The following is a 27586-nucleotide window of genomic DNA, read 5'->3' on the forward strand; positions in this document are numbered from 1 at the left end:
ATGATCGTGCATGAACCCTTTCCAAGCACTGGGTTCATTTGCAGGATTTGCGGGTCCAATGCGGAACAGCCGGAGATAAGTTAGGAGCTGACGTACCCCTCTTACCTGGGACAGGCAATCGATCTGCAACCTTATCATCTGATGGATCTAGGAGTAGATTATCCGTTCCAGTTAGCTCCGGACCTGTAAGTTAGGGCTAGCTTACCGAGTACTACTACTAGGTACCTAGTAGATAGCTTATTTAGCCCAACGAGTACTTCGTCAGGGCTATCTTGCCTACAGCAGAGACAATCGTCCACATCGATGCCGCAAACACAATCCACCTTCCCTGTGAGCGACGCAGATACTGCTTTCGCCGATAGGAGATAGCGAACTCTTGCCAGAATTCGGAAAGGACGAACTATGTGAAACTGCTGGCCAACATGACCACTCGCATTCAAGAAGCCCGTGAGCGTCCGGGTGTCGCCCTCTACAAGACCGAAGAAGAACTGGACAGTGTCCCCGTGAAGTTAATTGACTGGATCACAGCAGACGAGATTCAAGCCTCGTGAAGTAACTCAAAGGTGACAGCCCTCCAAAGAGGGCACAAGGACTAGGGAAAGTCCGGGGAGACCAACGGGTACAGTACAAGCATCACCAGAACTTGCTGCGTTCCATTGCAGGATATCGAAATGTCCTTAATGCGGTTCCCAGCTGTCGTGTCCAGATTAGCTAGCACATCCAACACGTTTTGTGATTCTCAGATTCCAGGTGTCAACTGGAGAAACATCACATTAGAATCGAATAATTCACTTGTCTGTCATTATTCACAGTTTTCCATACACTAAAAGCTTTAGCCGAGCTACGGCCCCCAGCCTCCAGCCCCACCTTTTCGTTCCTGCTTTCCCTTTGAATCGGGACTTTCTCCTAGATTAGCACTGGAAATGGACACTAGAATACTAACGCTGATATCACTGGCAGCTGGGATACCAGTTGTTACTCAACACCTAAAATCGAGTACATAACTGCTTAAGACTCCGCGACCGGCAAGTGCGTCCTTCCTCACTCTAGGACCTTCTAGTGAAGTCTCTGTGACATGATGCTCGTTCTACTACCCGGAGAGATTATTCTCCAGGTGGTATCTTTTCTCGACCCTGAAGATCTCTCGGAGTTAGTCCTCGTATCAAAGGACTACTACTCACTGTTCATCCCCGCTCTCTATGACCAAGTTGTCCTTCCTCTCAATGCTTACTGGGACGATGGATACAGACTCGTGGACGGGAGTGACAAAAATCCCGTACGCCGGTTCTCCCAGGCGATGATCGAAAACCCACTTCTCGCACCCTTGGTCCGCTCCTTGACTCTGTACCCAAGTCATTGTGAGAGATGGAGGTCTCTTACTCTACTCCCGGCCGTGCCGGAGGAGAAATTTCGCGCATTGATGCTGCCATACGGCGATGCGAAACGCAAGCATCGCCGCAAATACCGCGCCTGGAGAAGAGATCTCCGCCCTGATCGAGAACGACAAGACATGTACCATGAGCCCTGGAACTACGAAGATGCCTGGCTGGCATTGCTGTTAGTCCAGGTCCGCCATCTCGAGCAGTTGGCCATCCGCGTGCCGGAAGAACACATGCAGTTCGAATTCGAACACATCCCCCCGACGCAGGGATACACCACGCACTTTGACCGCGTGATCCACTGGGCGAGAAACCCGGCGCTCGGGATCCTCCCGCGGCTCTCGCACGTCTCCCTCCGCGACGGACCGGCATGGTGGGATGAAGGCGCCACCAACGCCGTGCCCCTGAGGCGATTGCTGCCCTACCTACGCATCCCATCTCTCCGCAGCCTCTACATCCGCAACCCCTGTGACAGCTCCCTGCCCCGTCAACTGCTCCGGGAACAGATACCAATACTGTCCTCACTCACGCACCTCGACCTGCAGGGGCCGTCAGATGCCCTCTCGAACCTCCCCCAATTTCTCGAATGGTGCCCAAACCTCGAGTCGTTCGCCGTGGAGATGGATCGAAACTGGACCCGGCGTGGCGGGGTGGATGTCTCGCAGCTCTACCGTCCGCTCCAAAGGTCGCGAGCCTCCCTTCGCCATCTCCACGTGGCCTTCGCTGGCGTGGCGCGCGAGGTAGAGCAGGACGCGGAGAGTCCCCGGCCGACCTTCTGTGGCAATCTCTCGGGATTTTCGAATCTTCACACGGTGCATATGCGATGGAGCAGCCTGCTGCCTTTCCACGGCAACCGCGCGCTGGAGCCCGCGAAACCCCTTCGAGCCCTCTTGCCGCCCTCATTACAGCACCTATACATTGAAGATTGCCTCGTGCAGGCCTCGTGGGCGCTGGCGAGTGAGCTCGAGGACTTACTCCGATTTCGCCGTGAGGAGGGCGGGCTGCCAGCCCTGCAACGCCTCTTCTGTCAATTTGTCCCCAAGGAGCGCCATCACAACCGAGAGGTGGCGGCATCATCAACGAAGCAGGAGGCTCCGGAGCCAGACCCTGCCTGGGAAGTCCGACTGCGTGGGATGCAGGAGGGATTCAGGGCGCTGGGGGTGTCTCTACGAGTGATCGGACGCGGAGCAAGCGTGTCCTTTCCTCCGGACCGAGCGCTGAGGCACAAATGGCCCATGAGCGAAAATGGCGAATACTGGGACGACGACTAACATTACTAACTTTTTATTAGGATTACGGTCAGATGGGGGGAATGAGAAGGGGTCAGTTTGTCGTGTTTTCCCGGAATCAAAAACAGAACTTTCGATTTGCTAGCACCCTGATTTCAATTCTGTACTCATCGACCGATATTACTTCGCACCAACCATGGTACATTGCTTCAGAGTACCCGGGACTGGACTCAAGCTCCATGAAAGGGGTAGAGAGAGGAGGAATATCTTCTCAGGCACTTGAAGTGTGAAAATTCTGGCTCTTTCAAGCACTAAACATGCGAATACTAACGCCGAAGGCAGTGGGGCGGGTGGGGGTGCTCACATTTCACAAGCCTCTCTGACAGGGTCTTGTCCGTTCTTGGCTACCGGGGACACTTGGAGGTCTGTGACTACTAGTAACTTATTTATCTTCGGACATTAACGGCTCCATTGCGAAATCCACTATGAGTACCCTTCCGATCTCGTATCTAGAATGTATTATCTTGTTGCCCTCGCAATCCGACCGGATCGGCCGGTCCCTTAAAATCCCTTGTCCCTTAAACCTCCGCTCCGGCCCGGAAAACATCCAAGACCCTGAGATCCGATTCGAAGGTTACGACTTCGTAGATTAATTCTCCTTATCTCGCTACCGGACCGACGCATAGGAACTATTGAAAAGCTAGTCCCTTTTCAACGGTGGTGGACCCCCACCCACAACTTAGCCCTAGGTAATGGAGTAAAGGCAACCACGAAACCGCTTCATGCTTCCAATATTTTTCACGCCAGTATCCAATATATTGGCAATTTGTCTACTCAGCCGGCTTAATCTTTTCCCGGTGAATTCTCTAGCGGAAAGGGCTGTTGAATGATGGAGAGGCCGTGCTATGAACCTGTCGCCGTAGTCCGAAATGAGACTTTCAGCCCGGTGCTAAAGTCGAGGGGAAAAGAAAAACAGCTTGTATCTATCTATTCTACATGGTAATGTGCGCATATTTGAGACATGAATGGAATGGATAATCAATCCAACCCTGCGCAAGGATGCAAAAGGGGTGAGATGAGGAACAGAAGTCAACCGTGACAGACACAGCAGACCCGATGCCCCGATCTTGACTGCGAATTGCGAAAACTCTTCTACCACCCCGGACACTTCCTTACCTATCTTCCTCTCTTCGACTGTCATTCTTATATCTACCAATCTCGCTGCCAGAACACCCACCCACTTGCCCAGGATTCGTTCTCTCTCTTTCCCAGAGTTCAGCCAGGTTTCGCTTCGCCGCCATAGCCTTTTCTCTTCCTATCACAAAAGGTCCCACGATGAGGCTTGCTTCATTCTTCTCCCTTGTCCTCCTCAGCGAGGCAGTCGGCCGTGTCTCAGGCAACAGCTGTCTGGACCGGGTCTCCGCGAACACGATGGCGGTGTTCAGCGGCGCGCCGTTCGCGCTGGCTCCCCGGTACGACAACGGGTCGGCCTGCGCCGGCTACTGCGACGGCCTGGCGGAGTGCCACGCGTGGTTGTACAGCGCGCGAGGCGGCGACTGCCAGCTCTACAAGAAGACCGCCCTTTCCACGTTCCCGTCCCAGCATTTCATGTATGGTGTCTGCGGTGGTGGTGGTGGTGGTGGTGGTGGTGGTGGTGATGGTGGTGGTGAGAGCCGTCGCCTGCCGTCGGCGACGGCTGCTTCTGTCACTGCCAGTTCAGCCGTTGTCGGGGTGGTTGGGTCGCCTACGAGCTCTGATAGCGGCATTCCCACGCCGGCGGCGTTTTTAGTGGCGAGTGGTATCAGCAATGGTCATGCTTTGAGTGTAAGGGTGATTTCTCCCTTGCTTTGCTTCTTTTCCCTCTTTTCTGGTTTGATTGTTGTTCATACGCTCGAAAGAATTAGTTTAGTCTGAGATCTTGGATACTAAACGCTTCGCGCAGAGAAAGCACCTCGATAACCACCGTCATCACCACCATGGTCATCGCCATTGAGATCTAGTTCGCTACGGGAATCTGTTGGGCTTCTTGTATTCTTTTCTCCTTGTCTCCCTTTTTCTATCTCTTTTTGTTTTATTCTCTTTTTATATTTCTTTTTTTCCCCCGGGATCTCTTCTGTACATACAAGATATGACCCGTTCAGATGTTCTATCCATCTCGTCAGCATGGTCTTACAGTGCAGGAACTTAGAAGAGGGGTGATTCAATTCCTCTTGTAGTCAGAAGATGATGATGTCGGATTAACTTCTTCCCCTTGACGGTCAGTGGATGCTGGCTGCTGGCAGTGTGAGAGGGGTTTCGTCCTATACATATCATGTGTCCATATCTTTCCCTCGGGAAAGCCAACCAGAAGAAAGAAGAGAGAAAATGACTATGGTCCGTTAAGACTATACCCTGGACTCGAGTAGAGGAGAGGAACAGTCAAGATGTAGATGGATAGATGGATGCAAGCACAGAGGCTCTCCTACTGAGTCCTAATGTGCCCCACAGCCCCCCCGCCCACCCCACCTCAGGGCTCGGCAGGGTATCCGGAGGTCCGAACTGATGATCGATCCCTCGGCCGTAAATGAATACGTATACGTATCGATATCTACCCGTCGTCTTCTGCACTCATCATCATCCGGCTCCCCCCCACAATAACACGATGCCAACTCTCCTCTCACCAGCGCACGTGTGGCCTGGCGGTACGGTATCCCGCCTACTGTCCGTCTACACCCCGATAGCGAGCTGAATAAGAATAACATGCCAGAAAAGATCCAAGGCTGGTGCCTGGTTTCAAAGGCACGGTACATGTACTGTGTACATCTGACCGTCGACCCGGCACCGACCCGCCCGGAAGTCGAGTCGATGATCGTCTCACGTGACCGGAAGCCTGGCCCCGAGGCGGATAGGACCCAACGGCGGACTCTGGTGGAGAAACGGGCGGGTGCGGATCAAAGCTTCCGTGATGTACTGTACTGTACTGTACGTATACTCCCATGACATCGCTCTCGCTCCGCTATGCATTAGAGCCATTCATGGAGCGAGCCTATGGACGAGAGACCCGAGGCGCGTCTCTCCATGTCAACAAAGCCGTACGTGTTTTCCCTGTCTTGATCTCTAAATTATAGCCCGACAATCTGTTACCCTAGCATCGACCTGGCATCCGCCGCTCCTGGAGATCATGGCGACGCGCGGAGACCTGCAATCATTTAGCGACGACACCCCAGCCAGCCGAGTGGGCCGAGCGATTCGCCTCGCCCCGGGGTATTTGCGGCGTGAGCAACAGCAGGGTCGGTCGGGTCGACCAGTACATCTGGAAACATCTGGCCGACGTGTCCAAAGACCCCATTCTCATCACCTACCATCATCTTCGCAATGCATGACGACGGCTCTTGCTGCTGCATTCCAGCAGGGGGCGAAGCCCTCAGGGCTTGATTTGAGCTTTGCCCCTTTTGTCTGTTGGAAGTGGAAGTGGAAGGCAAAACGACGCAGACGAACCGAACCATATGCCAAGTTTCGATCCTCCGCCCATCGAGGGAGCTATCGCTTCCTCTTCATACGAATCAAGATAGACTCCTCGTCTAGGATCAAGCTCCAAGCATCGAACACAGCTTGAAAGATCAGCAAGATAGCCTGGAAGCTGTACAAAGACTAGACCCAGGCCTTGTGGGATCATGTCTGGATGGCGATTCCCAGCCTCTTTGGAGAAGTCCCAGAGCTATTTAGAGAATGAAGGCCGAACAGCGATCATGTGAAGCACCTCTGTCTTTGTCAGAAGTTATGTCGATTCTCCTGGTTGGTACTATCTGCTGTACCTACTTAGCTGTTCTCTCGCAAGACAAAAGGCTAATACTATAAGGGGACTTTCGCGTCCTTAGGGGGTGTTTAAAGTCCCTAGGGTTCTGAGACCAAAAGGTTCTTGCTATAATGAGGTTCTTTACTCGGGAATACAACATTCGATGGAGACTCTGACAGTAGGGTTGGGTCATGTTGGATGGTGAAGTGGTCTATGTAGCAGGGGGGGGGACGAAAGCTATGAATTATACCTAGTAGAACTACTTATCCTTCTGTGGCAATATCTTACACTGTGATTCTTTTTGCTGCTAGCAAGATAATTGCATCCCTGCACACACAGACATACACAGTACAGTACATAAGCCCGGGAACCCACCCCAAGCACACCCTACAACCTAATCGAATACGATGCAACACAAAAGGATATGATTTATTATGGTATTATCCACATTCCCCAAATGATCTCCAAGAGAAAAACTCCATCCATCCCAAGCCTACACTTTCTTTCCCACCTAGTACAGAAGACACGAGGCCAAAGGGTTGGTTTACTCCCAAGAGTTGATCTTCATCGTGCCCTTCTCCTGCAGATTCTGGTGCATCTTGAACGCCTGGAAGAGCAGGTGGGGCTCGTGCGCCATGCCCTTCTTGAGGCACTCGAACTCGGCCCGGTCCAGGTAATCGGTGAGGATGGGCTTGTAGTCCGGGTGGGAGCACTTGTCGATGATGACGCGGGCGCGCTCGCGGGGGGAGAGGCCGCGGACGTCGGCGAGACCCTTTATCCCTCTGTTAGTACTATTCAATAAAAACGTAAGAGGGGGAAGGACGTACCTGCTCGGTGACGACAACATCCAGATCATGCTCCGTCTGGTCGATGTGGGTACAGAAGGGGACGATGCAGCTGACACCGGTGGGGTCCACCTTGCTGGGCCGGGTACTGGGGGTGTGCATGATACTGTACTTGCTGGAGCGCAGGAAGTCGGCCGAGCCGCCGAGGCCGTTCAGCATGCGCGAGCCCATCACGCAGGTGCTGTTGGCGTGGGCGTAGATGTCCACCTCGACGGGGGTGTTCATGCCGATGCAGCCCAGCCGTCTGATGATCTCAGGCGAGTTGGAGACCTGCTGCGGGCGGAGGAGGAGCTTGCCCGCGTACCGCTCCCAGTTGTCGTAGAAGCGCTTGAAGCCGTCGGGCGAGAAGCGGATGGAGGTCGCGGTGGCGAAGTCGAGGTTGCCACTGTCGAACAAGTCCAGGAACGAGTCCTGGAGCACCTCGGTCCACACCTTCAGGTTGGTGAAGTCCGCGCCGCCCTTGCTGAGGCCGCCGATGACCGCGTTGGCGATGTTGCCAATGCCCGACTGGATCGGGAGCAGGTTCTGGGGCAGGCGGCCGTGCTTGACCTCGTGCTTGAGGAACTCAATCAGGTTGCTGGCGATGGCCTGCGAGCCGGCGTCCTCGGGGGCGTTGGGCTGCGTCTGGTCCGGGTAGTCGGACTCGACGATGGCGACGACCTTCTCCGGGTCGACGGGGATGTGCGGGGTGCCAATGCGGTCCTCGGGCTGCATGATCAGGTAGGGCTTGCGGAGTGGGGGCTTGTCCGACATGACGATGTCGTGCAGACCCTCGAACGAGGGGCTGGCCGTGTTGACCTCGATGATGATCTTGTCGGCCATCTGGACGAACTCAGGGGAGGCGCCCACCGAGGCACCGGGGATGATGCCGCCGTCCTCCGTGATGGCCGAGGCCTCGATGACGGCCACGTCAAGCCGGTTCTTGGGCTTGTTGAGTGTGTACCAGCCCTATGCCTCGAGAATTAGTACGAGTTCTGCCGTAGACAACCACTCCCATGCCATGGCAACCCCAGAGCCCACAGCCACCTCAACTTCAACCAAAACGAGAAAGGACAACCTACATAAACCAAATCCGAAGGAAACATGCTCAGATGCTTATCGAAGAACTTAATATCCCCGGTGTTGATACCCCTTGCGATCTCCTTGCCGACCTGATGGGGACTCCGCCGCTCGATCATGTTCAACCGCGCCCACCGGTTCTCCGTCTCGGCGCCAGACGAGGCGCCCACGAACAGGCTGTATTTCAACTTGCCCTGGAGGTTGTTCTTCTCGACGTGGTCGGCCAGAGCCGTGGGGACTTTTCTGGGGTCCAGTTAACCTAGGGGCTCGGGTTTGAAGCAAGATCAAATTGCGCAGATCAAGGAGTCCAAAAAAAAGGGACGGGGCAACGCACTTGGGATATCCAACACCCGTGAATCCGGACCAGCCGATGTACGATCCATGGGGGAAGAGGTCAATCAAGTCCTCGGCCTTGGCCAGCTTCTTGAGGTAAGAGGGTCGCCGGACACGGCTTTTTAGGAGGGCGGAGGCTGACATGGTGGGATTGATTCAAGGAAGAGGAGGGGAGAGGAGGGAGGAGGGAGGAGAGGAGAGGAGGGAGAGAAGAAGGGAAGGGAGGAGATGGCAATTGAGGGTGGGTGAGATGGGAGGAAAGGAGGAAAGAGAAAGAGAGGAAAAAAGAAAAAGAGAGGGAAATTTGACAAGAGAAAGAGCAGGCCCCAAGAAAAAGAGGGGAGACGGAGGGATAGAAATACGGTCGAGTTGTCGCTGTCGCTGGAAAATCCACCCCCGCCTCGTTCCACTGCCCCGGTTGATTCGGGGATACGGAGTCAGTCAGACACTGGCTCCATATTCTTAGACTACCTACTAACTGAACTGTACCATCCTGACTACTCACATACACATACGTACTATCTGTAACTAAAGTCCTTCTCACCCCGCAAATGATGAACATCCCCCCAGTCCAGTGCAGTCCACCGTGGGTGATCATTACTCCGCTTCAGCTGCTGTGGAACTTATCGCCGCGCGCGGCGGTTAACGTTATCAGCTCCAGCTCCAGCTCCAGTTCCAGCCCAGCGTCAGGAAGCTCCCCATTTGGCACAATTGGCGGGATTTTCTTTCACTATTACTATAAAGACAATTCTACTATGGATAGTCAGCTGCAGGGGTAAAAGGACAAGCGAGATGAAAAAGCTGCAAGGTGGCCAGATGTAATTCGGGGCGTTGAGGTCTTGTCGCAGAAGTTACGAGGGACAATTCAGTCCATGACCGGTGATTGACGTCATCCCGGCGATTTCTCGGCCCGCCGCCTTCCAGCCCTTCACTTTGGCTTGCATCTTGAGCCTGCTTTCCAGGACTATAAAACTGGAACTATAGAGCATAGAAGACACTCCAATCGAGAAAATAGAATTGAACACAGCACAAATTCTCAAAGAACTCCAACAATGCCAATGTCAATGGAATATTCCATGCCTGAAATCAACGCACCAATAAATCCCGACGGATCTCCGACCACCCCGAACTTGGCCCAGCGACCGGACCAGTCTCGGGCTGTATCGGTTATCGCAACCTTCCCAGTCTCGGCCACACGGAGCTTTTGGGTTCCCCTGCATGGCGATCGGCAGCTTAGCCATGCTCCCTCAGTACCAGAAGTCAAATCATAGCCACCCGGTTAATAACATCTGTCAGCGCGGGTAACTTCTCTACTGGACAGTGTATACTGACTATACTAGTTCACACTAAAACAATCAAATTAGCTACTTCGTTGAGGTATTGCCTGCCGAATTACTTGCACAAACAACATTAGAGAGGTAAGGAAAAGTTCAATCCAAAAGAAAAAAAAAACCATGCCGCATCTAAAATCCATAAATCTACACCGAACTAGACAAAAAGGAAAACCAATTCCTGGGGTTGTGGGTGGCGCGGTGATTGATCCAAAGCTTCCGGCTTGGCTGTGGAAGCAGTAGCAACAGTAGCAACACGCCCGGTCAACCAAACTTGCCTTAACCGCTCTACTCGTATATACCTGAAACCCCAGTACATAAGGACTGATCAAAGAAATGCTCCCATTTGTGCAACCATAGTTAAACGGATCCGCTCATCATGGGTTCGAAAGCGAAAGACCGATGGAAAGAAATAGCAGCTTCAAAAATTTTGTTAGTTTTTCAAAGCCACGTCTCCCACCCCCAATCACCCAAATATGAATAAGAAGGCTTTCCGCACAACCATACCGTCTCCTCGAAACAGTAGACAAATTATCCAAATGGCCAATAGCGCTCGTACTCAGCCTTCTCCTCGTCAGTCTCAGCTAACTGCTCCAAGATCAAGCCTTTGACTTCGTTGAGGGCAGCTTTGCAATCATTGTATCGCTCGTGCTCGATGAAGCCCTTGTCCGGCCACAGATCGCCCATCTTCTCCTTGACTTCTGCCACAAGCTCGGTTCCTGCCACTGCACCATCGCTATCCATTTTGATCCGCTCGATCTCTGCTTCCGAAAAGTTGAACGGGAATGGGGTATCGCTGGTGACAGCAGGGAGGTCCGTCCACGTGTCTTTCAGATCCACCAGAAGCGACTGGAAGTGCGCCTCGCCGTATTCGAACATTCGGTGGGCCAGAAATATCAGCCCGTATGCTGCTGTCCTCCGGAATTCGACTACCCGGTATAAGTCGGGGTTTTTGGCATGCATGAGCTTCCGCCATGCGATGAACACGTTTTGGATGGAATACTCTTGGACAGCAGCCGACCAGTCCTCAGGCGAAAGCCCGCAGAGGTCGGGCCGTGGCGCCAGATCCAGCGTTTCAGGCTCAAGGCCATCCCAGTCGAGGAAGGCTGGGTCGGGATTATGGTTGAAGAGGGGCGAGATGTGACAAGACTGCCAGTCGATGATACCCGTAATCTCTCCGGGATTCTGCGGGTCTACGAAGACGTTGTCGTCATGCAAATCATTATGCCAGAGGCAGGGTCGTGTGATGGCTGCATCTTTGGAAATTAGAGCATCAACGATTTGTTGGTACCATGCTAAAGCAGTAAGTTTATTTTCCGTGTCGGGTCGGTATAGCTTTGGGCCGCAGAATAAAGCAACCGTTTTTGGAGGTTCTAGAGACTGGATTGCCTTCACCTCTCGTGTCCCGACTGCTTGCAGATACTGCGTTAGAGAAGCCCCTGTAAACTGATCAGCGACTATACAGCGAGTGACGTAAACCACAACGTACATGGCCCCTTGTCGACATCTAGATCTGAGCGGCCTGCGTCACACCAGTCCCGGCCTGTAGCCGGACCAATGGCAAAGCTCGAATTTCTCACAGCCTTGCCATCCTTGACGAAGTGGTTGCCTGCTGGTGGCTGCAATTCTTCCGTGTAATACAAGCTGCCGTAATGCGAGAATGAGACGTTCGGCCAGTGCTTCTGGAGACGTGTCATGGCGAGAAGCACTTGGAGCTTCTGCGGTAATTTCATAGTGCTCCAGACTTGGGAGAGCGGAACACCTTCTATTTTTTCCATAATGATAAACTCAGCGCCCACGGGGTGCGATTTGGCTTGCGAGTTCCGCGTAGACACGAGGCGCTGGGGCCTCAAGAAATTTTCTAGCCTCCCCGGATCAAACGAGTTAGCAAGACTTGGATGTTGTTGGTGTTCAGGATGAACTTACAAAGTCCATCGTGGCGACTTCACTAGCAGTAGTGGAGTGTGGAATGCCAGCATTCGGGTTGGGAATCTTGGCTATAACTTCTTGACCATTGTCCATAGTCATGAGGAACGCTTTGTTGAACATGCCGTCAGGGTACTTTTCGATGGCAATGCATCGCGCGGCTCCAACCGACTGTGCTGCGACCCTTGCGAGGCTATTCATGTCGAATCTGATCTCTCGCTCTCGAGCATTCTCTGCCTCATCAACAATGAAGCGGCCACGAGTGAATTTTAAGAAATTATTGTGAGAATTCCAATCTATACGAATGAGTGATATGCTGAGTCGCGCTCTAACGGGCTTGCATACCTATCTGAGAAGCTCCCGTGTCTATGCTTATGGGATAGTAATAGTAGAATAATAATAATACTTAAGAGATTGAGCGGCAGTGTCTTTTCGGGCTTGGTATCATACTCTGAACGTAGCCCCAGGGACGCGCGGATGGAGATCGGCGCATTGCTCACGAAATGTACATAATGCCTTGATCTTGCCAGTCATCGGCGTCGAGAAGCCAAGGTGTACGAATCGGATCAATTAAGGGAATGCTTTGTCGCTGCGCGAAATGAGAGATGACAATGCTGGTGTTGAGTACTGTAGATCCAGATGCTTGATGACCCGAGCGGTGGGTGGGACCCGTGACCCGTGGGGCGGTAGTCAGGCACGGCTGCCTAGGCGATGAGGAACTGCCGGCTGCAGCCGCGGTATTCAAAGCAAGCGAAGCTTCGCTCCAGCCAGTACCTTAAGGTAGCTTACCTAGTACCTACTACGGGTAGTACTATGCTTTCTTTCGCTTTCCATCACGGCAGAGTACTTCATTAAGCATCATTCGCCTTCATCTTCCAGTCATCAACCAATATCAATAATGCCACCACTGATGGTGCCATCCTGATGGTGACACAGGCTTGTACGCCAAAGCCGCTCCTGGACTTTGTCCGCGGTCGGCATGATCTCCTAAATCACCCTCTACTATGGACTTGGAAGCATCTCGAATCGCTGGGATGCCAATTCGACGATCTTGAGACGTCCGCTTACTCCGAGTCCGCGCCGAAGGATTCCCAGGGTACTGCCGATGCTGAAGCGCTAGCTCGTCGTCTGTTTCCCGAGGTGAAGCTCCGTTCTCTCTGCAGACTCTTGTTAGGCGAGGGGCGGGATTTCGCACGCGCTCGGTAAGAGGCACAGCCATTATAATGGTATTATCCTCCCACTAACATATCTGCGGAGCAGCCAAGGGTCCCACTTCTACTTCCAAGGCCGGCCGATCCACCGCCCATCTTATATGGCGTTCTATCGTCGTGAAGCCCCACTCGATAATAGCTCGCCGCCGCTGGTGGGCTACATACATTATACCGATCTCAATGAAGACCGCATAGACCATTGCGAGGGCCTTGCCCGAGCAAGCAGAGTGCCTGGTCGGCGTCAAAAACTTCTCGCTCTCATAGCTCCAAGGGACTGGACCGAAGACCCTTACTTCCATTTCATTCTGCTGGCTCTTGCACAGCGTCAACGCGTTCTCAGACTCAGATCCCCCGGACCAGAACTAGAAAGTCGCTTTGTTGTACGTTCACCCGCCTGCTCATCTTCTGGCTAATACCATGCTAACTAATCCTTGTTCATGCTCTCCCCAGTCTCGTCTTGTTGTGACGCACGCTTTAGATCAGGAATCAATACTCCTCTGTGAAGCTGCAATCACCACCGATATTCTTGACGCGCTCGGAAACCTGAAGTCTGCCGTAATGCCCATAACGTGGCCTACGATTCATCGGAAGATGATTCCTTACAAGCCATATGACACCTTTGCCGGCCGCCTCAGGGACCAGCTAGTGGTATCCAGTCCATCGAAACTTTTCGACCATGTGAACGATGCCACCAGCTATGAAACGAAAAGACGCCAAGGAATGGACGACGATGGGGAAGACGACTGTTCCACGGAAAATTCGGCGAATACCCGACACATGAGCTGGTGAAATGGCGCGAACAGGAGTGAAAGATTGTTCTGGAGCAAGGAGCGATCGAGTCTTCACAAATACAAGTAATCATGTCAGGGTTGAGGATGGCGGGCCTATCATCTACCGAGACTGGATACGTTTGAGTAGCTATGAGGGTACCTAGTCTGTACTCATGGCGACTTATGCTCCTAACATGATGTGATATACTCAACACACTTGACCTTCTTGCTGAAGTACTTGGCCTACAGATCAACTCGCAGTATCACCTCGCCAATGGGGGAAAGGCCCCAAAACAGAAAGCTCAGCAGCTTGTGCGCATGATCGCGTTCTGCCAACGGTTCTCTCCCATCCACGAATGTCAGTTATCCATCTTGACTTTCCTCGACGTGAAAGTACCTATCGGCTACTCAGCCACGGGAACTCTGAAAACAAAAAAGCGTCGGGAACTCGCGAGACTGCGGAATAGCTGGGGTTCGGGTCATTGCGGATCTTGGAGACATGACTTTCAAGAGCATTTTCCTGAGCACCGGTCGGGACCTTTTCTCCTGTCGCAGAGAAGAAGACAGACGCAGGCAGAAGATGAAGGAAGACGGAGAAAAAAAGAGTAGACGGGAGCGAAGCTGAAGGATACGCGCCCGACATACAATTTTGGCGGCACTCATGCGCTAATTCTCATCTGAAGTCGCAACAATGGAGTTTGTACGATATTGAACCATAAATCCTCGCAGTATAATAACAGTAACTTGTGCACTTTCAGGCCCGCACAATCCTCGGAGTCCCAACACCTCACGTGTATGCTTGGAATGCAGACGTGGGTAATCCTGTCGGGTCTGAGTATATTATAATGGAGGAAGCCTCCGGGACGAGACTGGAAGATCTATGGGATGATTACTCTCTCGAAGAGAAGATCGCAGTCATTAAGGATCTCGTGCAACTGGAGAGAAAAATGCTTCAAGTGCCACTGAATCGGTAATGCTTCCCCAATTTTCTCGTCAAGTCTGATCTAGTATCATCTTATTAATGATGACTAATAAGCTATGGGAGCTTGTACTATGCCGGCGCCAATATCAGAGGTGCCGTGCCAGCCGATACCTGTGCAGAAATACCTGCTGAGCTCAAATACACAATACGCCGTCGTTTTGTTATTGGCCCGCTCGCAGAAAGACACTATTGGTCCAAAGAACGTGCAGAGATGACCTTGGACCGAGGACCATGTTTGTTACCTTGTTATTGTTCTCCTTTCCCGTCCTAACTAATACTCTGTGGTTGAAAAAAGGGAAACAAACAACCACAGGACTATGTGCTTTCTCTAGCTTACCGAGAAGAGGCATGGATCCAACAATACGCAACTCCAAGAGCCGAAAACGACCCGCTAGCAACCTCAGCAACGCAGAACTCTCCTAGCAGTCACATTTCTCTACTGCAGAAATATCGTCAGGTTGCCCCTTATCTGCTCCCGGATGATCCTGTCGTGGTTGCACCCTACATCTGGCATACCGATCTGCACGCGGGGAACATCTTTATTTATAATGGTAAGATCTCGAGTGTAATAGACTGGCAAGGGCTCTGGGCAGCACCCTTAATCATTCAAGCACGTCACCCAAGGCTAGTCGATTACAATGGTGAAGTTATCCTGAAAGCCCCCGAAAACTTCAAGCAGCTGGATCTGGCGGAAAAGGCTCGGATCAGAGGCCTTATGAGTTGCTCAATCCTGCTTTATCTCTACGAGAAACAGATTGCCAGAGAGCTACCCCTACTTAATAAAATCCTTCGATTTGATCACGGTCGGACAAGATGCAATCCGGTTCTGTTCGTGGGCGATACATGGGAGGACGACCTTCTCCCCTTTCGGGAATCGCTGATTAGGCTTGAGAGGTAAGGAACAGCATGTTCTTCGCATAACTGTCCCCTGTTTTATTATGCGTTTCTTCTCTTCATTTTTTGGGGGGGGGGTTTCTTTTCCCTTCCGCTAAAATCATCATGCTTCCAGATGCTGGAATGAATTAGGGTTTGACTGTCCATGTCCGATCCATTTCACCGAGGATGATCTTCGGGTCCATGCAGAAGAAAGTGCCGGGTGGAATGATGTGCAAGACTTCTGGAATTCCTTCGCAGACGTCGTATCGAGAGATGGCTGCACCCCGCACCATTTATATGGGGATGCCGTTTCGCTGTTTACAGAGCTACGAGATATTGGCCTGAAAGCTATAGTAGGAAAGAAGAGGGATGCATTTGAGATCTAGACCCAATGGGTCAAGAAGCATTAGCACTACTATCCAAAAACAAGTACTCATAGTGCTATAAGCAGGCCATGGACTATCTCGGCGTTCTTAAATAGTCCGGCCATGCCAGGCTGCTTTATATGTGGATATCTTATGAAGGTCAACTAATCAAGTACTAAGGTATCCAGATATTACCCATCCCGAAGCTTTATCTAATCCCTTGCGGATTATAAGACTAGAGACTCTTAGAGTTTTACGATAAGTCCTTTTATATATATATTTTTTAACCATTAAGCTCATTGCTTTGTACAACTACCGATAGTTATTTAGTCACTTGAGATCACTAAGCTCCTATGTCTCCTAAAAGGTCCATGTATTAAGTAGTTAAAACTATACGTCTTCTTATTGAAAGGTTATCAAAGCAGACTTGTAAGAGACCGAATCCATGTGTCCTTTATAACCAGATCTGTTAATCTATTGAGTAAGATGCTGCCCACCGAGGTTTATTGTTAGAAGGTATAAAAAAGCAACTTGCGATAGCGAATTTGTGTCAGAACTGATGTGCTGCTATCTGACAGAAGAAGCCTTTGCATGAGATCAATCGCTGCAAAAAAAGCAGAGACTGCTGCTATTGGCAAGAGCCTTTTAGAACCACAGGGACTCTCCAAAGACTTGTTACTAGTTTGACTATATCGGCAATTCCTCAGCCATCCGGCCATGTGATCCAGCGCGGTTACCAGGCTGCTTTACATATTAATACCTGAGATAGTTTGTCGATGACGAACGTAATACTGATGGAATCACTTTGCGCAAAGAGGAAAGCTTGATGCCTTGGGATTTGTTGAATTATGAAGGAAGGAAGGAAGGAAGGAAGGAATTCTCCACAAATTCATGCTGTTGACATATTCCCAGTTCGATTTGAAATCATGTGACCTCGCTGGACCGAGGCGTTACAACGCACAACGCACAACGCTGATATAGGTCAACCATCAGCCAAACCATCCAAAAATCAAGAAATTTATTATATAGTGAACCAGCCCACCCCTAAGACCTCAGATTACAGAGAGGTTATAAGCCCAGAGCCTCTTGGGCCCTGGGATACGCCCTTTTATACATGTATTCTTTCTAAGAGGTTAAATCTAATACTTTCTATAACTACTAAGGTACTGAGATATCCCATATGACCAAGACAATGTGTCTCTCCTCGAAGATCTATGCATTCCTTTGTTGGTAAGATGTAAGCATTGATATAGCTTTCTATTGATATCGATCTATTTCTTTATCAATGTAAGTCGGAAAGAGGCCAAATCCATACATCCTTTACATCTTCCGTCCTTGACACTGAATGCGTTTCTCAAGATGCCTGTCGAGGCTTATCGTTACCAAGTATCCAAAAAGAAACTGCCGTATAAAGTTATATAAGAACTAGATTACTGCAAGGCTGCGAAGCGAGCGCGCCGCCGTTCAAGCCGAGGTAAACCTTTGGTAAGAGGAAGGGTTTTTCTTACACGTGAGAAACTCCTACCACGAGGATAAGAAGAGCTGCTACCAAAAGCGTCTTGTATAAAGCCACGAGGCGGTCATCAAAGCCTTGGTTTGAGATCCAGAGGGGCTTTTGCTTATTCTACAAGCCAGATGAGTTTCCGCGGCCTTGATATGACTATACATTCCAGTTTTTTTATATCTGCTTGAGGAGATCGCCGTGGCTCTATCGAAGGGAGAAGTTGTTGTTCCTATTCATCCGATTATAGACGACGACAGGAAGGGGTCACCAGGCTGCTTGACGTGTGGATACCTTGGTGAACCGATTGCCAAGAGATTAAGATATTTTTCTATGTTACCCATTCCCGCGCTTTGGTTGAATCGCTCACAGACTAGGGACTCGGCTTCATCATCAAAATTCAAAAATAACCCAATTTTATAAGCAGAGAAGCCCAGCACTACACCACCCCTACACAAATCCACTGAGCCACATGAGAGTACAAGGGTTGTAAGCATGTATAAACACTTTGCGAAATGCCAGATAGATCTAGGAGTTACCGAGTCAGTTGCATTGTACAACTCTTATAGAAGATTAAAGGTAAAAGATCCTCGACTAAGAATAGAAAAAAGGTTGAACACAAATTAAACCAAAGGATGTTTGACCCTTGTTACAGGTTCTAAACACTAATCTGACTATGCGTTCCGGCCCGGCAGCCCTAAAACTAACTTAACACTGAGACAGGTTTCACGCCGGGTCAAATCAAACTACCTCTCTACCCCTCTACTCGTATACGACTGAAATCCCAGCAGATAAAGGGCTGATCAAAGAAGGATTCCCATTCGTGCAACCATAGATAGTAAAACCGTATCCGCTCATCATGGACCTGAAAGCGAAAGACCGACAGCAAATAAGAAAAAAAAAAAAGTACAGACATCAATAATGACAAGGAACCTGGAACCTGGCGGGATTCAATCCGGTCCGAAGAATGTGAGAAAAGGAAAAATAAAGTTTACATGCCACACATTTACGCCGCCCCGGGGATGGGAGAAGAAACGAATATCTCGCGTCAACAGAAAAAGTCAACATAGGCTCTTCCCCCGCTAGTTGGTTTATCAATCATCATCATAATCCCCTCCCAACCGTAGTACACCCACCCATCGGAAGTCATTCCCCGCCCCCGCCCCCGCCCCTCCCCGGTGCAGCCTCACTACTCCTTGGGCTCGGATGCAGGCGGCGCGACGTCCGTCATCTCTGCATCTGCCTGGTCGTCCTTAGCGTCGGACGCTGGCCCCGCGGACGCTGCAGCTGCACCACTCTGGTCGCCTTCCGGTCCATTGATCCACGAACGGAACCGCTGGTTGGACTCGTCCACCTGATCCTTGCTCAGCCCGTGCGCCCAGCTAGGGTTGTTCACCAGCTTCTCCATGAACCGGTCCCGCCGTCGTTCCTTGACGGCTGCGTCTTCCTTGGCTACCTCTTCGGCGGATTCGTCCGTCGAGGTGGTGGGCCGCCACCACCAGTCGGAACTGCCGGGCTCGTACAGAATGTGGTAGCTGTTGGCGCAGATGCGGATGATCAGCCCGTCCTGGTGCACTAACGGCCGGTAGTACCGGTTGTACTCCTCCTCTTGCTCCAGCTTGGCCGGCAGGTTCCGCTTCAGGAACGGCATGCGCATCTGCGAGAACGCCACGCCTTCCGTCGGATCCCGCATGGTATACGCCGACACGTAGTACGACCAGCGCGCTTCGGGGCTAAGCTCCTCATTCTCCAGTGTGGCGTCCTCGGGAGTCAACAGCTGCACAGCAGCCTTCTTGCTGCCAGGGTGCTGCAGGGATGATTAGCACGAATACCTTCAAATAGAAACAAAAAAAAAACCACTTACGTATGTGATGCGGTACATGTCTCCATCCTTCACCAGCCGCTCGACTTGCTTGCGGTACTGGATCTCTTGGTTGTGAGTGGTCTCCTCCCGATCACGCTCCTTGAAGAAGAGGTTCATGATATCAGAGCTGCGGTCCTTCGAATCACCACTGAAGATGGCTCCCGCGAATTTCGAGATACCCGTGAACATCTTCTCCAGGTTGTACAACTGATACCCACTCCGCAAGTAGTACCGGCGGAGCGTCTCCTCCAGATGCGTGGTTTCCATGTCACCCTTGATCACCTCCTCGCACATCCGAACGATCTGTTGGTAGAGGTTGGCCTTCGGGTCGCAGTCGTAGAAGAAGTCGGTGGGGAACTTGTCAATAAGGTTGAGCTCCTGCGCCGGCTTTCCGACCAGCGCACGCCGCACATCGTCATGGGCATCCTTCTCGTGCAACTTGATGCGGAGCAGGCGCGAATACAAGATCTCGAACGTGCGGAAGAAACAGTAGATGTTCAGGTTGGCGTACAAGTGATGCACCTTCTTTTCGTAGGTCTCGTTGAGGTTATACTCCCGTTGCTGGTTGAAGTTACCCTGTCCCGGATGCTCCATCCATTTCAACTCGGCCACATCGAAGGACTCGGCGGGGTCAGGAATCGGGGTCGAGGGAACCAGAACAGCATCAGGCGTGCCATCGCGACTGTTTGGGGCACTCCCTTCCTTCTCGGCCCGATGGACCTTTTCACCGGCACGTTCTAAGACATCGCGGAGAAGACCCATCTTCTTTCCGGCACCACCCTTACGACTGCGGGGAGTGGAAGCATCATCCGCAGCCAGACTCTCATCATCGCCCTCGTCGATCGGCGGCGTACCGCTCGACAGTTCATTCATGTAGACATGGAAAGTATCCCGATCCATACCGAAGAATACTGGAATGAAGTCTTTGATGAAGGTCATCACCTTTTGAGGATCGGCTCCGAACCCAGCCGAGTTCCGGTCGATGAAGGTGAGCAGCAAGTGTGTCGCGTCGATCAAGACAGCCGGATCCGCAAACGTGTACTCAAACTGATGTCGAGGGACCTGGTACCCGCCCTTGCGCAGGTTTCGACCCTCTTCAAATTTGTTCTGGATTTCGGTCTGGATGTGTTTCGCCACAAAGAGCTTCTTGTCGGTACCCTTGCTGGCGATCGCTTGGTGATCCAAACTCCGCCAGTAGGCCTTCTGCATCTGCTCGCGCCAGATTTTGTCCCATTCGCGCTGGCTGGCTTTCCACTCCTCACATTTCTGTTTCAGGCGGAACAGGATGATGGGTAGAACATGGCACGGCCTCTCGAACATCTCTTTGATGATCTTCTCACCACGCTGGCGGTCATAGATCTTCTTGATCACACGCTGATAGATGGCTTCACTCTGACCGCCCAAACCAGGGGGCAGTTTGAAGGCAGCACGCTCCGCATCACTCATAACAAGGAACTGCTGCACAATTGGCTCGATGAGCTGGATTGTGCGCGTGCAAGCCTCGATATGATGATCGTAGTCGTGTCGATCTTCTTCAATGCGATGCAGAGCATCCTCGAACTGATTCTTACGGTGAGCCACGAAACCAGAGTCCTCAGAGGCCCACGTGGGGTGAGAGGCCCATTCGTCGTTCAGAACACTGTAGCACAATTGATCGCGGCCACTGCAAGGCTTCTGCCGTTCGCGCTTTGGCAATAATCGGTAGCTCGGCCCGAGGGAGCGACAGTGTGAGAGATTAACCACGCCCGGCTCTTGTTTCGCCTTGACGTCAACAATTTTGTCTTCAGGTTCATCAACATGCATAAAGCGCTTAAACCAAGCCATGAGCTCGGGATTGGCACCAATGTAGTTGGCAGCTCTCTTAACGAGAACGTGTCTGTCGATCAAGTCCGTAGAGTAGAGATTACAGAGCTTGAGGAACTCACTGAATGTCTGCTTATTTCCAATATACTTCTTCACCCGATCGAAGAAAGCGAACTCCTCTTGAGTTGGCGTCAACGAGAAAGAAGGTTGTATGGGCTCAGGAAGCGCAGGAACAAGGGTTGGCGACACAGCTGGCGCCTCCGCCTGGGACGGTTTATGATGGACCTTGGCTCGCTTCGTTGGGTTAGCGTGATCGCGCAGCAAATAACAGAAAGCACGGCAATATCAAAGTGAATCCAGGGGCAGTCACAGAACGTGGACTCTGGGGGCACATTTAAGAGAGGAAGGTCAGGGTAGCGGTAAGCTCAAAGTGAAGCGTAACTGAAACAGAAGCCTTCTCACCTTGTTAGCAGCACCAGGCTGCATCGCTGGAGCTCGACCAGCCTGAGACTCGGCCATGCGAGCCGCCTCAGCAGAAGGTCCAGAAATCGACGAGCCCATGGTGGAGGGAGCTCCAGGCCCACCCCGCCGTTTCTTGCCGTCCTTTGCGGTGTCCTTGACGTTAAACTGGCCCAAAGGTGGCATCTTCACATCACGGTTGGGAGTTTGTGAGGGAAGGTTAGTTGCGCTTGGATAGCTGGCTTCCCCGCGAAGGTTGCTTGTAGGAGCAGCCTCCTCTGCCTGGCGCGCAGCAGCCTGCTGTTTCGCATGAGCAGCCGACTCAGGCAGAAACTGCTTGAAGTCCTCCAGCAGATCCGGTGCCGTGTTGAACAGCTGGGTCACCTGAGCGTACACGTCCTGGATTGGCTTCGATTCACGCTGGTAGGTTTGTAGGATTTCGAGGAACTGCTTGTAGATCTCAGGAGCGCTTGCGAATCGATTCTGTTGGGGAGGCCCCGATGTTAGACGATGTACTGATGACGAACGTCGAGTGCTGTCATGCTTCTCTCTCACCTTGATTTTATTGACATAGCTGATGGCATGGTTGAACTCTACCGGACCACGCTTGTTCAAGTCGGCCTGAGCGCCTTGAAGCATCCCTGTTCCGACCCCAGCTAGATTGTTCATGGACTGGTTAATATTAGGGCCCTGGGCAGATGGTCCAGCCATGTGCAACAACGAAGGTCTTCCTAAGCCTGCGGCAGCGGCGGAGGGAGCCCCTTGGAGGTGAATGCCACGCTGGTCTGACTGATGGGCCATGGCTGCTGCCCCCGCCGCAGCCTGCTGCTCTTGTTGAGTCGGGAAGTCGAAGTGATGATCCTGGGGCTGGTTCGGTCCCCCCTGCTGTCCGAATATTCCGGGCATTATACGCGACCCAGGAGAGTACGACCCTGGCAGATTGCCCTGGGGTTGGGGCTGAGGCTGCTGGGGCTGCGGTTGAGGCTGCGGTTGTTGCCAGCCAGGACGTGATTGCTCATAGTACTCAGCCCGGCCGTGAGAGGTCATGCCTCCTGAGGGTCCGAGCTCTCCGCTAGACTCCAAGGAGTGTCTTGTACGGGGCATACTCAAGGTGTTTGTGCCTGACGGTGTTGTGACCCGAATGGCATCGGGATTGTCCTCAGTTCCACATTCGATTCGGTATCCGGGTGGCAAGAAAGTGTTGAACCCGGAGATCAAAGTAGGGTGGCCGTTGAACAGGGTTGAGACACGCTGGATGACCCCAGGGGTATCGATTCTACATCTCGTTAGGAGAATGGAAAACATGCCAAGATCAAAGTCCGGGGAGCTTACGCCTGGCTCTTGAAGTCCTTCATGATATCAAGGAAGCGGTTGTAAACGTCAGGCTGATCAACAAATCGAACCTTGACCTGGTCCAGATAGCTGAGCGCATCCTGTTGCAGGATTGTCAGCAATTACCATCTATCATCTCGCGACGGGGCGCAAGAATGAACCACTCACATTCAAGATCGGCTGCTGGCCCTGCTGCTGAGCAGCAAGGGCAGCAACATTGCCAACATTTCCGGGCATTGGAGCGCCTGCCCCGTTGAATCCCAAGATCGGCTGGCCAGGTGGCCCTGCAGGATGCTGCAGGTAAGACCTTGGTGTCCCTTCGCCATGCTGCATCTGTTGACCATATAGTGCGCCTGGACCCCCGGATCCTGGCATGGAGCCCTGAGGTCCATTTGCAGGGTTCGAGCTCAGATTGGAGAGAAGCCCATTGGGGCCATGGATAGAGTTTGGCACTTTGGATGCAACCGGCTGATGCAGAGGGATCGAGGCAGCGCTATGCTGAACTCCGTGATGTTGCTGCTCACGTTGTCGTTCCAGCTGCTGCCGCTCGATCTGCTCGCGTTCGCGCTCGCGCACTTCACGCTCTCTGTGGGCTAGTTCCTCCTGGCGCTGTCTCTCGAGCAGCTCTCGCTCCCGAGAATCCCGCTCACGGTCTCGGCTCAGGGACTGCGGCGAAGGGTGTTGCATTGCCTGACCAATACCCGGTAGCGAGTGACCAGGATTGTGAGAAGGACCCTGAGGGTGTTGTCCGTAGGCAGGAGGTTGGTGTGGGCCGGCGTGACCCTGGCTCAGCTCAGCCAAACCAGGAAGAGAATGGCCGCCGGGCTGATTCGCGGGGTGATAAGGACCTGATGACACCAAGTATATCAGCAAGATGGGCGCTAGCAAAGAACGTCAGTGAAAGCAGAAAGGAGTTCGAACCGCCTGGAGGTGGGAGAACTGGCCCCGTGGGTTGCGCGGATGGACCCTGTTGCGGCTGGGGGTTTTGACTGGAGAAGAAGTCAGGTCAGTGGGAAGGTCTTCACACAAGATATTACACCATCAGGGAATCGCCCCAGATACATACCTGAATGAGCCCATGGGACGAGGTTGTTGGTTCATCTGGTCCATCCCCGGATGCGCTGGCGGGCCACCGGGGTGCCAGTTATCGTTCCCAGAAGAGTTCATGGTCTATGCGCATGAAGAGAATTCCAGCAATATGCCTTGGCGTGGCAAAGAATAGGTCTGTGGCAGACCAGGCAGAGAGAATGGTTTGCTTGTGAGGAAAATGGTGTTGGGGACTCCAACACTGTTTTCCGTTCGGACGGGGGCTTGAGTTTCTGTTCCTCCCAACTCAATTTCACAGCGACATCACTGTGCCGATGCCTGCCAGCTGCAGATAGGGGAAATAGGGACAGGCCTGTGCAGTAATAGGATTGCAAGAAGGCAGAATGAAACAGGATAGATCGACAACGAGAAAAGCTCCACAATATGACAGTCTTAGCTCCTCAATAGTGAGCGAGATCCGTGGTGATGGTTTGCGCGCAACCGATCACGGCTGGTCTCCAGAGTGAAGGCGGAGAGGCATTTGACCACGCTAAGCCATCTTTGGCGATAGCGTCACCCTTCGGATAGAAGGATGTTCCGGAAAAGGCGGTGAAATAAGTGATTGGTCCAGGATGCATGACGCAGCAGTGCCTGGACCGGCTAGTCGGGCTTTGACTTTCCCGACGTCATTGACCTGATCAATCCGGCGTTGACACGCCCGACTTATCCGCCTCCTACAATAGCACCAACCACCAACAACTTGGAACACTGTTGACCTGCCGGCATATTCTACAACTACCTAGTACCTAGTAGCAATTATGACCCCATACTGCCAGCCAATCTGATACATGGTGACACTCAGTAGATTCTGACTATTTCTGACTACTAATTGAATTACTGCATCCCCGCTCTAGCCACAGTGGAAGCGGGTCGGTCGATTAAATCCCTGGCGCACATCGCGCATTCCGAGCACATCGCTGAGTAGAGAAACACGGTCACCCCCTCCACTTTCCGGGATATCTTGTCGTAGCGTGGTTCATTTTTCTAAAGAAGGCTGGTAGGGGACAGAAAAGGGAGAGGGAGAACATATAACAAACCCTCTGGAGGTACCACGTAGTCTTTCTCTATCAAACCATTGAACGCCTCCCAAAAGATTCATCAAGCATCACTGGGTCCACTGTAATAGGGAATATGGAAGCAACGTGGCATCCGAGTGCTCACAGACAGCAAGTGTGGAAAACAGATGGACAAAAGACTTGTAACATCATTGCGCGACCAAGCTCCAATAAAACGAAAGGGGAAGGACTTGAACTTGAACTGGCAACTTAATTTTGGATCTTTCAGATGCTGCTGCTAGGAGTTTCATTTGTCTCATATCTGTCCCATGATTGCTTTGTTTCACATACTGACACGCCCTGTCCAATTATGATTATAGCCACCTGGTCGAAATACTTACAGTGCGGAGAAGACAAAGAGCTATCGCTTCAGTCAGCAAATGGACACCACAGAGTGCAGGGGCAAATGGACTCACGTTGTTGGTAGCAGCAATAGCAATACTGTCCTCATAAGGATGCCAGCTCATATGCAGGATCTTCTTGTTGAAGTCGATCTGGTCCGCATCGGTCTCCTTCTTCATCCGACTGCCAGGGCCGGCCGGGCTACCAGCTCTAGACCCATTCTTCTTTCCATTGGCACCCTTGTTCATCGGTGTCGGCACACCGACCTTCTTAGCCTTGAAAGCAGACTTGTCGGCCTGTAGCACGATCTCCGTCTCCTTGCTCTGGTCGGTGGGGTAGATCATGAAGTTGTTGTTGTAGCTTCCGGTCATGACGTTCTCCGCGTCACCCGAGAATACAACCTCGAACTTGTCAAATATGCTATCGTTCTCGTAGGTGTCGCAGAGGCGGGGTCGCAAGTGCTCGTGGATAGGAATCGTCTTCACAGGTTGTCTCTCCATGTTGACATCCCAGATCTTGACGGTCAGGTAGTCTCTTGACACGATGTATCGACCATCGTGCGAGAATCGTACGTCTGAAATCGAGGAGATGATCTCGGAGAAGAAAGAACGGGAGGAGGCGTCTTCCTCTTGTTCGAATACTAGAAGAGACGTATGTCAAGACGCGGTTTAGCAAGAAGAGGTGGCAGGTACTTACGCTTCGAGTGTTCGTCGCACAATGCTCGCTGCCGCATGTCGGCAAGCTTGATTGTGCCCTTAGAGCTGGCGTACATAAACCAGTTGCAGCTGACTGGGTGGAATTCAGCAGCTGTGATGACTTCCGTAAGTTCCTCCATGTTGGCCGGTTTGATGTCGACGATGTTAAAGCTCTGGTCTTGGATGTTCAGGTTCCACAAATTAATTCGGAGGTCATCGCTGCTAATGAAAGTCTCTCCATCGCTGTTGACGGAGATGCTATTGATGTGATACGCATGCGCGTTGGCATAGGTCCTTCGAGGAACAGCGGCCACGACCGTATCATGATGTGTCATCCGAGGAAGCTTCAACATGGAAGGGTCCTTGAAGTTCAGTCGGGGCGCACGGGGCGCGCCGCCACCACCCACACCCGCGGGAGTCAGCTCGCTCGAGAGGTTGTTCTCCGCCACGACCTTCAGAGACTTGTCGAACACCTTCCACAGCTTTATCGTCTTATCGTTCGTCGAAAGGAGGAAATGAGATGCATTCTGCCGTCTGCACCATTTAATCTTGTTGATCTTTTCTTCGATCTCCAGGGACTTCAGGTAATCAAACTCCGGTTCGTGCGATTGAAACTCGGTGTGGAATTTGTATTCACAAGTTTTTTTCTGCGCGTATCGTTAGATCCGACCGTCGTCAAAGGAAATTGTGGAAGCCAGTACCGTTTCGTTTCTCTCAAACAACACCACCCGTCCGCCCTTGTCACCCGTCGCTAGATAGTTTCCAGTATGGTCGAACTCGACAGTCGAGATAATATCAGCTAGACACCAGGAAAAGATCAGCTATCCGGCGGAGGCCATCAGGGCGTAGTACGGAAGGTCTTCCGAGAGGCAAATGCATGGAAATGGGTCCTAAAGGCGTACCTTCCGTGATGTCCTCAACATCTCCTTTGTCACCGAAGCACCTGGTGTTGGGATTAGTACCACGAACAAAGGCGAATTATACAAATCGAAGAAGGAGGCGCCTCCACACCGGCATATCCAAGTCCTTGCCAGACAGCAAGTTTAAGGGGAAAGAGGGTCGCAGCGGGCTCGAGGGAAGCCTCTCCATGGAAGAGGATACTTGGCAAATGGCACTTACTGCGTGAACTTCCAGGTAGGAGTACCCGGATCCCTGTCTACCATTTTCTTCCGATTCTACCCTTTGTCGGGGCAGTGTCCAGCAGAGCACGAATGAAGATGTCAAGATCCACAGGTCGAGGATCTTGGGTTGAGAAAATTAAGGTGGGGTTTGCCGATATCGATATGGTGCGGAGAGACTCGAGCGGGAGAACTTTTCACGCGAAGATCTATGTGGTGGGCGACTAGAAAGAGGAATCGAGTGATGCGA

General features: G+C 52.0%; 9 protein-coding genes across 9 annotated transcripts; 5 read left to right on the forward strand and 4 right to left on the reverse strand.

Annotated features, from left to right (window-relative positions):
• Positions 1 to 303: 303 nt before the first annotated feature.
• On the forward strand, positions 304 to 551 carry BO66DRAFT_442965 (uncharacterized protein; the record flags this gene model as incomplete). Its single annotated transcript, XM_025651468.1, has 2 exons — positions 304 to 330; positions 384 to 551. The coding sequence occupies 2 exons, from the start codon at positions 304 to 306 to the stop codon at positions 549 to 551; spliced, it is 195 nt and encodes a 64-aa protein (XP_025499382.1).
• Positions 552 to 1078: 527 nt separating this feature from the next.
• On the forward strand, positions 1079 to 2650 carry BO66DRAFT_442966 (uncharacterized protein; the record flags this gene model as incomplete). The annotated part of the gene is made up of 1 exon (XM_025651469.1): positions 1079 to 2650. The coding sequence occupies one exon, from the start codon at positions 1079 to 1081 to the stop codon at positions 2648 to 2650; it is 1572 nt and encodes a 523-aa protein (XP_025499383.1).
• Positions 2651 to 3943: 1293 nt separating this feature from the next.
• Positions 3944 to 4608, forward strand: BO66DRAFT_462037 (uncharacterized protein; the record flags this gene model as incomplete). The annotated part of the gene is made up of 2 exons (XM_025652356.1): positions 3944 to 4432; positions 4513 to 4608. 2 exons carry the CDS (start codon positions 3944 to 3946, stop codon positions 4606 to 4608), a joined length of 585 nt encoding a protein of 194 aa, XP_025499384.1.
• A 2319-nt stretch (positions 4609 to 6927) lies between these two features.
• On the reverse strand, positions 6928 to 8764 carry coaT (acetyl-CoA hydrolase ACH1; the record flags this gene model as incomplete). The annotated part of the gene is made up of 4 exons (XM_025648974.1): positions 6928 to 7155; positions 7211 to 8176; positions 8290 to 8530; positions 8622 to 8764. The coding sequence occupies 4 exons, from the start codon at positions 8762 to 8764 to the stop codon at positions 6928 to 6930; spliced, it is 1578 nt and encodes a 525-aa protein (XP_025499385.1).
• Positions 8765 to 10482: 1718 nt separating this feature from the next.
• BO66DRAFT_442970 (aminoglycoside phosphotransferase family protein) lies at positions 10483 to 12078 on the reverse strand (the record flags this gene model as incomplete). Its single annotated transcript, XM_025651470.1, has 3 exons — positions 10483 to 11390; positions 11441 to 11792; positions 11878 to 12078. 3 exons carry the CDS (start codon positions 12076 to 12078, stop codon positions 10483 to 10485), a joined length of 1461 nt encoding a protein of 486 aa, XP_025499386.1.
• A 723-nt stretch (positions 12079 to 12801) lies between these two features.
• On the forward strand, positions 12802 to 13877 carry BO66DRAFT_442971 (uncharacterized protein; the record flags this gene model as incomplete). The annotated part of the gene is made up of 3 exons (XM_025651471.1): positions 12802 to 13079; positions 13138 to 13468; positions 13539 to 13877. The coding sequence occupies 3 exons, from the start codon at positions 12802 to 12804 to the stop codon at positions 13875 to 13877; spliced, it is 948 nt and encodes a 315-aa protein (XP_025499387.1).
• Positions 13878 to 14703: 826 nt separating this feature from the next.
• BO66DRAFT_415056 (uncharacterized protein) lies at positions 14704 to 16102 on the forward strand (the record flags this gene model as incomplete). Its single annotated transcript, XM_025649512.1, has 4 exons — positions 14704 to 14828; positions 14895 to 15073; positions 15173 to 15734; positions 15850 to 16102. The coding sequence occupies 4 exons, from the start codon at positions 14704 to 14706 to the stop codon at positions 16100 to 16102; spliced, it is 1119 nt and encodes a 372-aa protein (XP_025499388.1).
• A 2656-nt stretch (positions 16103 to 18758) lies between these two features.
• Positions 18759 to 24540, reverse strand: BO66DRAFT_474966 (transcriptional regulator SIN3). The gene is made up of 8 exons (XM_025653183.1): positions 24107 to 24540; positions 23962 to 24029; positions 23209 to 23888; positions 23041 to 23141; positions 22264 to 22984; positions 21712 to 22191; positions 19447 to 21543; positions 18759 to 19389 (listed from the first exon to the last, which is right to left on the reverse strand). The coding sequence occupies exons 1-8, from the start codon at positions 24205 to 24207 to the stop codon at positions 18772 to 18774; spliced, it is 4866 nt and encodes a 1621-aa protein (XP_025499389.1). The 5' UTR covers positions 24208 to 24540; the 3' UTR covers positions 18759 to 18771.
• Positions 24541 to 25518: 978 nt separating this feature from the next.
• BO66DRAFT_442973 (protein phosphatase 2A regulatory subunit CDC55) lies at positions 25519 to 27381 on the reverse strand (the record flags this gene model as incomplete). The annotated part of the gene is made up of 6 exons (XM_025651472.1): positions 25519 to 25542; positions 25598 to 26163; positions 26220 to 26865; positions 26920 to 27017; positions 27121 to 27161; positions 27338 to 27381. 6 exons carry the CDS (start codon positions 27379 to 27381, stop codon positions 25519 to 25521), a joined length of 1419 nt encoding a protein of 472 aa, XP_025499390.1.
• Between the last annotated feature and the right edge of the window lie 205 nt (positions 27382 to 27586).

Source organism: Aspergillus aculeatinus (genome assembly GCF_003184765.1).
Source record: "Aspergillus aculeatinus CBS 121060 unplaced genomic scaffold BO66scaffold_62, whole genome shotgun sequence".
In the NCBI taxonomy this organism is placed as follows: Eukaryota; Fungi; Ascomycota; class Eurotiomycetes; order Eurotiales; family Aspergillaceae; genus Aspergillus; species Aspergillus aculeatinus.

What these genes read in the sequence shown, in the direction of transcription:
- BO66DRAFT_474966 (XM_025653183.1), bottom strand. Translation starts at nt 24,207, where the DNA reads ATGAACTCTTCTGGGAACGATAACTGGCACCCCGGTGGCCCGCCAGCG. An exon ending in AGTTCTCCCACCTCCAGGCG is followed by an intron (nt 23,889 to 23,961) that starts GTTCGAACTCCT and finishes TGGTGTCATCAG; the next exon opens with GTCCTTATCACCCCGCGAAT. An exon ending in AAGGACTTCAAGAGCCAGGC is followed by an intron (nt 22,985 to 23,040) that starts GTAAGCTCCCCG and finishes AACGAGATGTAG; the next exon opens with AATCGATACCCCTGGGGTCA.